General features: G+C 47.1%; 1 protein-coding gene across 6 annotated transcripts; it reads right to left on the bottom strand.

Moving 5' to 3' along the window:
• Window positions 1-386: 386 nt before the first annotated feature.
• On the bottom strand, window positions 387-7,486 carry TMEM74 (transmembrane protein 74). Of its 6 annotated transcripts, none has more exons than XM_027897910.1 (2): window positions 7,423-7,486; window positions 387-5,691 (listed from the first exon to the last, which is right to left on the bottom strand). In XM_027897910.1, the coding sequence occupies exon 2, from the start codon at window positions 5,531-5,533 to the stop codon at window positions 4,577-4,579; it is 957 nt and encodes a 318-aa protein (XP_027753711.1). In that variant the 5' UTR covers window positions 5,534-5,691; window positions 7,423-7,486; the 3' UTR covers window positions 387-4,576. The 6 variants fall into 6 exon arrangements, with proteins under 6 accessions (XP_027753711.1, XP_027753713.1, XP_027753712.1 ...); XM_027897912.1 differs by having other exon boundaries at window positions 7,433-7,453; XM_027897911.1 differs by lacking the exon at window positions 7,423-7,486 and adding an exon at window positions 6,755-6,776.
• Window positions 7,487-11,746: the final 4,260 nt, after the last annotated feature.

Genomic DNA, 11,746 nt, shown 5'->3' with positions numbered 1-11,746 from the left:
TGACCCGGCCACAGCCGAGCTGGGCCAAGGTCAGGATGTGGTACTGAAGTGGTCACACTTGTGATGATGGTGAACAGGGGCTCAACACCACTTGCTGCCACAGCACCTCCCTGGCTGCCTGCTCACACAGCAGCTCTGGCTGCTCCCACCCTCCTTTTCTCTTTTGTGTTCTGGTTGTATGGAGTTGGGTAGGATGCAAGTGCAGCAGCGACACGATAGAGGTGTGAGCTGGGAACGGGCTTGGTGTGCTGGCACAGCCCGATCCAGGGCGGCCCTGCTGCCTACATGGGCTCCCAGCTGAGGAACAGGGGCTGTGCCTGCGGCACACGGGGCAAGAGCCAAACACTGGAACCAGTGAGGAGCAAAGAGGCCCAGGACAACAGTGCTCAGCTTCACAGATTTTTATTTTTCACTCTGTACACAACACGTCTGCGACTGTAATAAGGCATCAAATGCGCTATTGAACAGCTCACAATGGACTGTGACATTTTGCCCTGCTGTGGATCAAAATGGACCTTTAAAAGATTAAACCAGTTGGTTTCCTAGTCAGTAAACTTTATATTCATCGCAGACAGATTTTTAAAAGGATTACAAAGACTAAAAAACTGTAAACACATAAAAACCCGCAAACACATAAAAACCCAGCAGCAACCCAGCACAGCTTCCTAGGAGAGAGTCTTGGGTTTTTCTGCCACGGGGCTGGGTTCAGGCTGGCGAGGAGCAGGTGAGGTTGGCTGTGCCCAGGAGCCGCGCAGGGCCCCCGCAGCTTGGGGGCTGAGAACCGCAAGGCAACAGGCCTCCATTCCAATGAACATCCATCCCCAGCAGGTGTCCTGCAGCTCCCAAATGGCCAACCTCAGCCACAAGCGTCTGATCACGAAAAGGGAACCGAGAACACGGGTCACCGGGGAGCTGTTTGAGCAGCAGGGAGACAGACACTGCCTGCCTCGGGGAAGCCTCCCTCCCTGCAGCACCGGCACCCCCGGGGCCCCTCTGGTGGGAAGGCAGAGGCCAGGGCAGAGCCCAGTCCGCAGACATGTCATGAGGTAGAAAACTGGAAAGGGTCACGTCTGGCAGTTAGGGTTGGTCAGAAATGAACTGACTAAGGGCATAAATCCTGATGTATTTCTGGGGTAATCAGAAATCTGTACTCAGAATCCTGATGGTTTAGAGGGCCCCTAAAACCTCGCTGGAATATGCCCAAATTTAGATCCCCAAAGATCTCCAATGATCCTTGTGACAGCTTTAGCTCAGGCATTGAAAAAGCACCAACAATTCTTCCCACATCTGTACCCTTAAAGCATTTAAATTTTGAGCAGGGGAAATCAAGTTGTGAGGGTGCATGAGAGGGCAATCAGTGTCCCTTGGCCTTAGCCTTTGGTATGGCCTCGTGTGAGGTGAAGGCTTGTCCACTGGCCAGCGGGCTCATACATTCATTTTCCACCATCGGCCACCTGACAGCAAGTGCTTTGGTTTCTGTCGCATCACACAGCATGAGAACCTGAGAGTCCAGAGGTTTTACACTGCACCAGCAACCCACACCATGCTGTAATTTGTAAAGGTGATCAGAGGAATGTCCTGAGAGTTTTTATCTGCTAAATTCCTGTACTCTGAAGTCCTTCCTTCACCTCTTTCTGAGCACACAGCAACACCAAAGTAAAGAAACTGTTAGTCCTGTTGTTTGAATTTTCTTACTCCTCACACTCCTGCAGAGTATATTTAGATTATTAGGTTGACTAAGGTTTCCTTAAAATGCTCAGGGAAAATTTCAGGGTTCATTAAAGTATTGCAGGCTCATGATCTGTGACAGGAATTTTAGAAAGTGTCAGAAAACTTCTCACTTGATAATAACATACTGACAGTTGGAGGAGAGTTCCTTTTTCTAGTGCTAATAATCAGCATTAAGTTCCTACAAGAAATCTGTGATCCGTACAGCTTTAGCTGTCATCTTTCTGTAATAATGGAATGTACTCCAATTTCATGCGTATGTATCATTAAAAAATAAAAATAATAGCTCTCAAAACCACCAGCCTTGGTTTTAGAGCTTCTGTCCTGTAGGTGAGAACAGTGATTCCCACTACGGTCCCAGGCAGGTGAAAGGGTTTTCATCCCTTACAACATCCATCCCCTGCCCCACACCATCTTGTTCACTCCAGCTCAGCACCATTTGCCTTCTTGCTTGACAAGGTTTTCCCTGGATCTGTGGAGACCATGGCCAATCCCTTCCCATCCTCAGGCCAGGATGAGAAGCAGTGCTGTCCCCAACACCCCACCTCAGGACGTGTCAAGCCCTGCAGGCAGCATCCACATACCCACCAGCAGGCAAAGGCCAGCTAAGGGGGAATCCTCCTCCTCTGTGTCCTGCTTCCTAGGCTATTTCTTTTCTCACTCTCACTGATCACAATAGGCTGAAAGCTTCTTCTTACATCCAAAAGATATTCCAGCTATTTACTTTAGAGATTCAATCCTGAATCCCTGAAGACATATCCAGAGGAATGTAAGCTCTCCAAAGATGACTGTGGAGATGCTGGTCACTGTTGAGTGGCCTGTGAACATGCCATGTATCGTGACATAAACAGGGAAAATCATCTACTAGGCAGCAGCACCTCCTAATAAGGCAGTTCATTTAACTACCCACTGACACTGAACTAAAACAGCGTTTAGAGGAGATAATATTTGAAGCAGCATCTCTTTTGCAGGGCCCGTGCTAAAGCCTGGGTACCTCCCTCTGCTATTTACAGTGACCAAAGGCATGAATCTGGAGCAGTACAGGTCCTCAGTCAAAGGCCAGCAAGCATAAGGGACTGAACTGGCTGAGTGCCAGACTTGGGTGCTGCACTCGTTTTCTGTCAGAAACAGCCAGAAAAGAGGGAATGAGGAACGAGGTGGCAAAACAGCGTTCAGTGGCTCCGAGTGAGGAACTCACGTTTCCACCATCCTCTTCTTATTCTGAACTTTGTGCTGCCACATATTCCTGGGTAAAGGGAGCATAAAGGAGATCTCCTCACCCCTTCTCAAGAAAACTCTTCTCTTGTATGTCACAGTGGGAAATAAAGTATAATTAAAAAAAAAATTAAATGTTCCTGATACTTGAGATCTAACTCATGACTGAAAAGGCTGTGACAGTGAATCACATGCTTCTACTGAGACTCTGCAGCCAGAGACTGTACAGACAGAGCTCTTCACTTGTTTGGCTTTGTCAGTGACACATACATATATAATGACAGACATGACAGGAGCACATATATATATTAACCACTGTTCAGTAAGAAGTGACAGTGATGCGTAGACCAATTTTTGTTGGTTTTCTCAACACTGCAAGAACACAACTTCAATGTTCCACAGAAACTGCTGATGAAATAGCATCAGTGATACAGGTTTTTCGCCACGGTGCCACAGAACTGTGATTAAAGTAACATGTACCCTTGATCATCTATGTTAAGTGAGTCTCATGTCAGCCAGTAAACTGCCCGATACTTAACCTTTGTACTTCCCGATGATTAATTTTTTTACAGATAAATTGGGTTTTATTGAACGAGCCTCAGATAGCTCCTTCCTGACCTTTCCTTGCTGGTTATGAGAAAGCTGACAGCATAGTGACATAAAACTGAAGTTTCAGAAAGGACTAATAAGATACAGACAGCCTCGGTATAAGCAAAGCTCTGCAGCTGAGCTTGAATTTCTTCTGGCATCTGTACTGAGGGAGAATCAGTCTCAGCATCCCCATGATTTTTTACTCTTTGGGTCTTTTGAGACTCCAGACAAGAGGTCTGTTAATTCAAGCTATGGCAGTTTTCATACAAAGACATCTGTCCACCAGGCACTAAACTTCTTTTATATGGGTCACTATAGCTATCAGAAGTTAATGACTATCAATCATTGCTAATCTGAAATGAAATGGAGCCACTGACCTCAAGCTGAAAGAGCCTTTTGTCTCCTACCAGTGCCATGAGCCATATGGTTTCCTGCCCTTTGCCTCTTATTTTATATTTTAAATAATCATCACTAATTGTACAATTGTTTGAAAATATGGCAGAGTTGTGGCAAGTCATGACCAAGTGGTGTTCTTTCTTCCCTCAATAGAAAAGGGATCAGCTGAAAATGAAAGAATAAAAAAGCCTCTCTCTTAATGAAATATTAGCCCTGCTGTTTGATTATTGGCCCTGCTTCTTAACATTCTATCAAGTAGACTGTTAATAATCCTGCAGGCGCAATAACTAATGGCTTCTAAAGTGTCAAGGTCATTCCTGTTCTATATGGAGAAATAAGAAAATTATATAGGCAAGACAGCAGTGGAATGTTTTATATTAGCATAAATGAGTATCTGAGGAACCTACTTATGACAATTTTTTTTTATTCAGTGGTTTTCATTATTTTGTATCATTTGCATTTCCTCTGACACATTTCCTCTTTACAACAAGTGCTCATATATTGCAAACATTTGATTATAGAGCTTAAGATAAAACCATTCTTGTCAGACAAACAAACTGCATCAGCAGCTATCTTTAGTTGCATCTGCTTTCTTTAATGAAACTTATTTTCCTGTAGAAATGTTGCCTTAAAAATCATGACTACGCTAATTATCTATGGCAAGCACATCTTCCTCAACTAACGACAGCTCAAGCATATTATCGTTTGCTCCAGACTTCATTCTGAAATTGAAAGATCCATACAGCTTTGCAGACTCCTTGGAGGATGCAAACCTGCTCCTCCGGTACAGCTCCCCTTTCCACATGGACATCATCAACAGGCTGGAGAGCACCACACCCCCCAGGGTTAAGAGACACAGCCCAGCAATAACACAGCGGTCCAAGTGAGCACCAATCCTGGCACTCTCGTTCTCCAGCCTCTCCATCTCCCGGGCAGCCACAGTGTTGGGATCCACAGTCACATCTCTGGGTACCACATAGGAAATTATCACCAGCAAAATGCCACTAACCAGGAACAAAATGGCACTAATGAACCCATAGTCAACGGATTTCCCGGCCGCCACCTCCGAGGCAGCATCGTCCTCCTCGGAGACCAGGGAAGGAGAATCATGCACCCATTCAGGTGGCAGCTCCCTGCAGGAATGCTGCTGCAGAAGGGCATCCTGGCAGTGTCCACCTGTAGGACTGGGGGGACTTCTTGCATGCTCCAGATTTACATTTTCATCCACGCAGGTGAATGACGTCTCAAGCTCCTGGGCACAGCAGCAGGCTTTCTTCTTCCCTCTGTCCTCTTCTCTGGGGGAGCACTCAGGTGGGTGGCAGGGCTGGGAAGTGCTGGAGGGTGCAAGTTGCTCCTGGGGTGAGGAGTCCAGGGATGAGGACTGAGGTGCCAAGGGGGGCTCAGCCACAGAGCCCCTCTGTGAGGACTTGCAATGCCTTTCACAGTGGAGGGCTGCCACGGCAGCAGCTGCTCTGGGGTCCACCTCGCCCCCCTCACACTGCTGTTGCTCATAGAGAGGGGAGGACAGGCTCCAGCCAGTAGTGGTGCCCAGGGGCACCTGTCTGCTCTCCTTGGCCAGGTAGAGAAGCTCCATGCAAGCCATCAACCTTGTCCCGGCGAGCCCTGACTCCTGGGCTACTTCATCCTCCAGCAAGTGCTTCCCCTGACCTGCAGAAGTGGCTTCCCGGTACCAGAGCTGCTGTATCCCAGAAATCTTCTACTCTTTCACCAACGTTTTGTTAGGGACATGGCTTGTGTCAGCTGTTAAATGATTAAACAAATCCTCTGTGACATTCATTTCTTTTCAGTCTGCAAATGAAATAACAGAGGGGAAAAAACCCAACAACAACGAAACCAAACCTGACAACCTCACGATGATACAGTAACAAACCAAAGAGAAGATAATGCAAATGTAATACATCAGCCTTCCTATCATCTGATCAAGAGGAGACGACAAACAATGATTGTTTTAACCACGCATTTAAAATTGCAATCCTCTTGCAGATCCAAAATCTATTAGGGAGTCTAATCAACCTTTGACACCACTATCCAATTAAGGCAGTAAGTCATCTACACAGCACAGGATAACCAAAAAAACTGTGTAAAATGTCACAGAAAAGAGATGTCTGTTGTTGTAGAGGCAAGTAACTTCTCTCCCTCCCCTCCCTTTCCAAATAAAGAATTTTACAATCAGATTCACAGACTAATTAGAGAGAAACATGCAAATCCCATGTAGCTCAATAATCCAGGGGATCTGTATTCTCCAGTAGAAATCTGATAATCCTATGGGAAAAGCAGTGCTTTCCTATAGCAGATCTCCCATTCGATTAAGAGCTTTTGGAATGAACTTATGCCTCAAGGACTGATGACTCAAAGACGGAAATTACTTCTCATCTGCAATTAATTCGTTATTACCCCCTTCGCCTGCGCCCCATCCCCGCCGAGGCCGCCCGGTGCCACGGGGCGCAGTCTGCAGCCCGACGGATGTGTTGCATGCGTAGGAAACACATGTGCGCCTACAGCACATACGTGATCGCTCACAGCCCAGCTGCTCACTCACGCTCTTCTCGGGACCTCGGGGAGAAGCGGCCGCGCTGGGAAAAGGGATGCCCGCCGGCGCGGGGAGTAGCGGGATCCACCCGCCGCCGAGCGACCCGAGCGGTGCCGAGGGTACACACGCACAGGCACACACGCACCGCCCGGCAGGCAGGAGCACACCGCCTTCTCCTCCTCCTCCCCGTGCTCCTCCTCCTCCTCCTCCTCCCAGGGGGGCTCTCACCTGCCCGGCACACACACATGGACACGCACCCACACCCACACCTACCTCCCTCCCGCCTCCGCCTCCGACACCCCCCGGCACCGCCGTGCCCAGCGCCGCGGGGCTCCCCCGGGCGGCACCGCCCGGCCCGGCCCGGCCCGGCCCGGCCCAGCCCAGCCCAGCCGGGCAGAGGGGGGCGGGCGGGCTCTCCGCGGCACGCCGGGAGCTGTAGTCCTTGGGCGGCGGCGGCCGCGCCGCTGCGGCAGCGCTCGGAGCAGCACAAGGAGCCGCGCCCGCCCCGCAGCCCCCGGGGCGCTCAGCATCGCCCTGCCCGGCCGCGCTGCCGCGGTTCCAGTCACACACTGTCCCCTCCGAGCCCCCAGGCATGAGCCTGGAGACGAGCTTCAGTGCAGCGAGCCCTGTTCCTGTGACTAGCTCGGTCATCAACCAGACTTGTTTTCCATGGTCACGGGAGCTCACGACTTACTCCAGGGAAAGATAAAATCCGATTCTCAAATGATAAGTGAAAAAATCGGATTCTCAAACGGTCGCAGCACTCCCGGAGCTGAGACTTCAAGAGACGTACTCGCTGCTGCAAGACTTACTGGAAAATCGGAGGAGCTCACTCCATGTTGGCAGACTCCACACACTTCCTCTGGCCGGCATAAATGGTTATTAAAAAAAGGCTGTTGTCAAGAAATAAATAATAAAATGAATGAGCAGTTGGTACAAACCTTCACCGACCTTTCTTGATAGTTCTTTATCTGAAGTGATAAACTAGAATATGAAAATAAATTGTGGAGGAGCAGAAACTGAAGGTTTATCAGAGCTCGATACTGTGCTGTTGGGGAAGGACCAGTCTCTGGGGATACAAAGAGCATGGTGGAGAGACCTTTTGAAGGAGCCTAAATGAGGATGCACATGGGAAGTAGAAGTGAGCAGCACTGCCCTGCATGGCAGCTGGATAGGAGAGCAGGGGCACTAGATGGAAAGTGAGCTGGGAAGGAACCAGAAGAGAGAAGGACAGACTGTCTGAAGGATTTGTCCTGACATCAGAGGACAAGGTGATTCTGTGTAAGGACTCTTAGCCAGTTCTGAAACAATGCATTAGGTAATTAAGTCAAAGATTTTGAAGACATATCCTGCTGAGACCCAAAAGACCCAGCACAGAAGATTCAAATCTTTATGGCAATAACTCCCCTGAATGTCAAAATTGCTTGCCAGGACATGGCAATAACAGGGGACCTGCAGTGCCCATCTCACAGATTGCTTGGTGCTGAGGGCTGCTTTGGACAGCATTTCAAAGCAGCTCCAGCCAGTGTTTCCATTAGCAGAGTGCAGTTTCAATGCACTGAATAGTGTATTATTCACTCTTTGAAGAAAAATTGTAAGGAGAAAATTATGGAGTTGCAAAAAAGGCACAGGCTGTCCTTGGAGCTTTTTGTAATAATGCCCTCTTTGAGATAAAGGAGCAAATAAAACCTAATCAAAGAAACAAAGAAGCCTATCTGTAAATTGTTCAAATACTTTAACCTAAAAGCAAAGACAGAAATAAACTCTCTTTAAGGCTATTGTACATTTCCATTTGGGAAGTAGCAGGATATGAACATACAGATGTTGGCGACTGACACCTCAAGCTGCACCTGCCACATCCAATAGACAAGTCTTAACTAAGTGACTGACAGGACAAAATATGGTGCTCAGACCCAGCAATGGAGCCTGGAAGGGCACAAGCACCTCTCCTGGGCCCTAGCACAGCCTGCCAAGGCCTTGGGTGGGCACTTTTTTTCTGATAGCGGATACAAAGACAGGAAACTGTCAGCACACAACAAATGTTGTTGTTCTTTCAAAACCCAGGAGATACAGCATGTATTCTGGACCACTTACTAGGGCCTTAGTTAATTGTTATTTAACCACACACAAATGTCTTGCTGCTCTGCCACCCACTCCTGCCTGTTGTGTGCCAGCATTTGTTGGACAAGTATATTAATTTGTTGCTAATAATTGCAGTCCCACAAACTATGGAGCAAACAGAGGGAAGCACATCTCTACTAAGCCAAGTGTTATCTGTTCTTATGTTGTATGTTCCCATGGGATGCTGCCCCTTCTTTGCCTAGTACAGTGCACACACTCTTATAGCAAAATCATTGTCTAGCCACAATCCATAATACCGACATTTCTTTTTCGTACTTTGGATGCAACGAGTTAATAGGATTTTCTTTTGAAAAGTGTAAGTGATTGTTGCCAATGCTCAGAGATGTGGAGGTGGTGAAATGAATGCATAGCAACACATACTCTGTGAACACAAGTACAGCTGGTGAAAAGATTAATCAAGTAAGGGCAGAGAGTAAGAACATTTGTCACAGAAAAAAATGGCGACGTAGAGCTAAAAATCTGAGTGATGGACACACAATGGGGACAGGAATAAAAGACTGGAGTAGACTGTCAGGGCTGATGAGTCTTATTCTCACTGCTGCAGCCTACCACATCACAAAGCCTTTTCAGAGCCTGAACAGGGCTGTGGTATCAGCACAGTGACAGTATGGGATGTGACAGTAGACTGATAAAGGTGTCTCAGCTGAGATACATGCAGTTAAATTTAAACCATGCTCTGGACCTGCGTGGAAGCTCTCCAGTTGACCCACCTGTAAATGAGTATGAGAACTAGATGTATATGGCTTTTCTGTTCTCAGTAACCTGTGTTCAGTATAAGACTGGAAGGTGGCTTGTGAGGACCTAAAAGCTGTTTCACCCTTTTTATTTGGAGGCTTGCTGAGGGTCTGACCAGACTAGAAGGCATCAGAAACTGGAACAAGTTTTCTGAATGGTACATCCCACCATGGTCTGATGAAGGATGGGTTTAGAAATATTCTGCTTGCCATTACCAGTTCAGGGAATTTTTCCAGTACTGCATGGAGTCCTCAGTGGAGCATTCCCCCAAACATTTTTATTATTTTTATTCCTCTCAACTTCATAACATGTACACAGAGTCCTTCAGCGATCTTGTGTTCACAGAATATTCAATTCCTTGCCTTACACAGTCACAGGACCTTGAGTTTCCAGTGGTGCTTTCCAGTGCAAGTGTTGCAGCTGCACAGCTTTTAAGATAAAGGTGCACTCCAGCCGGTGTGGCCCAGAGCATAATATATACAGAGAAGTCTAGAGAGCATATTGCATAAACTTCCCATTTCCACTTGAATAGATTATACTGCTGACTAAAGGAAATCGGTTAGGGAGCCAATAACGTGGCTCTGCAGAAAAATTTAGAACCGACTAAAAAAATATATGGACCTGTGTATTGGTCTGTGAAAAATAACAAAGGGAATAGAAGGGAATGAAGACGTAAAGCTAAGCTTATGTATAAGTGCAAAAAAAAAACTGATGTAATTTTTTTTTTTTTGCTTAGAGAGTATAAGTATTCTGAGGATAATGAGCAAATATTTGGACAACTCAGTATGAAAAGAAGTATCCAGCATTTCTATGTGTTTAAAACACATTACTGTCACAGATGTATTGATTTATAAAGCAAAAGTAGACAGGAAAGCAATTTAATTCTGCTTTGGTTGCTTCACTAATGCACATCCATTGTGCATTAATAAAAGACACAAAAAGTAAATAATGTTACAGAGATAAAAAACTGTAGATGTGTGATACAATGTTCCAGAATTGCGAAGTGTAGATTAAATCCTTGCTAAAACCTTCTGCTTCCCTGTCTGAGTAAGTGAAATCATGGTTTGGATAAGTGGAGCTCCTGAGGGTGAACAAAAAAAAGTCACTCTTGGTCTTAGAGCAAAGGGTCATCTACAGCAGCGAAGGGTGGGAGAGCTAACAGACATGAAGGACAGGTGAGATTTCTTGGGCTGATATCTCCTCCCCGGTGCAGCACCTGTGGAGCCATCACTGTCCTCAAGAGCATCAAGAGGGGAAGGGCCAAGTCTGGGTGTCCCAGAGCTGCTGTTTCTCGAGCTGATGACGTGACCAGCACCACTGCCCCAGGTTTTGCTGTTCATCCTGACCAGCCTCCCTTCTTTCCTCCTTCAGGGACTCATACACAGCCATTTTCCCTCCTGAATCCTTAAGCAACTGAGCACCCCTGTCTCAACAAGCCTATCCTTGACTGTACCTTAATTTTTCTAGTGTCCTGCTGAATTTCTCGCAGCCCTTTCTCAGCAGTCTGGGCTCAGGTTGCACAGTGGGACATACCTGAGCTGGCCTTGCTGTGCCCAAAGCAGACTGACTACCTAGTACCACTTAAGTGCCTAAGCTTTGGACACCAGTGTGGAGGAGATGCCTTCTGCCTCCCTGCATGCCTCTGTAAGGCTGAGCACTGAGCTGTGTGCTGTGCTCTAGAGGAGCCTTGGCAGAGCCCAGACAGGTCCTCCTTGCTGTAGGCCTGGTAGTGCCACATGTCCCCACAGGTGTCTGCCCACTGATGGGGAAATACCATCACTGTGCTGTCACTATGCTGTGAGAGCCAAAGTCACCCTTTATTTCCCAGCATGGTCATACCTGAGACATTAAGGGCATGTTTCTCCCCGGGTCACCCCATAGATTGACGGCTGCAGCCCTGAACCCTCTGTGGCTGCTGAGTGCCAGGTGTCATGCACATGCCTGGCTCCTGTCATTGGCTTTTCCAGGTATGTTCATGGAGGGTTATTCTCTTCACCTTCCTGCATACTTGCATTGAAGGACAGATTCACCCCCAGTAATCACATGGTAGATCTGAGAGTTGCAGTCCACCCGTTATTCAGCACAGACCTAAAAATGCTAATTATGGAATGTAGGAATTTAAAGGAAAAGTGAGATAATAGACTACCCTGGAGGGAAGCCCAGCTGAAACACAGAGGCTGCTTGGGGGAGAAATAAAGAAATCACCAAGGAGATTTTAAGCAAGGGATTTGAAAGACAGAGGATATGCAGAAGAAAAGGGGACTGCAGCATAATATGAAAAGATAATACCTTGACCCATAAACTAGTGAGTTTTCTTTATGCTGAATCTGGAAACAGAAATTACTCATAGCTGTTGTAGTACACATAAAACTATGGGTGAAAGAAGAA

The sequence above is a fragment of the Empidonax traillii genome, unplaced genomic scaffold, assembly GCF_003031625.1.
Source record: "Empidonax traillii isolate 1590-97213 ecotype Southwest subspecies unplaced genomic scaffold, ASM303162v1 scaffold566:size1034704, whole genome shotgun sequence".
NCBI classification, from domain to species: Eukaryota; Metazoa; Chordata; class Aves; order Passeriformes; family Tyrannidae; genus Empidonax; species Empidonax traillii.
Note: the sequence above shows the minus strand (reverse complement) of the source record. Positions and strands in the feature narration are given on the sequence as shown.

Excerpts from the sequence above, each read along its gene's own strand:
- TMEM74 (XM_027897910.1), bottom strand. The coding sequence starts at position 5,533 with ATGGCTTGCATGGAGCTTCTCTACCTGGCCAAGGAGAGCAGACAGGTG.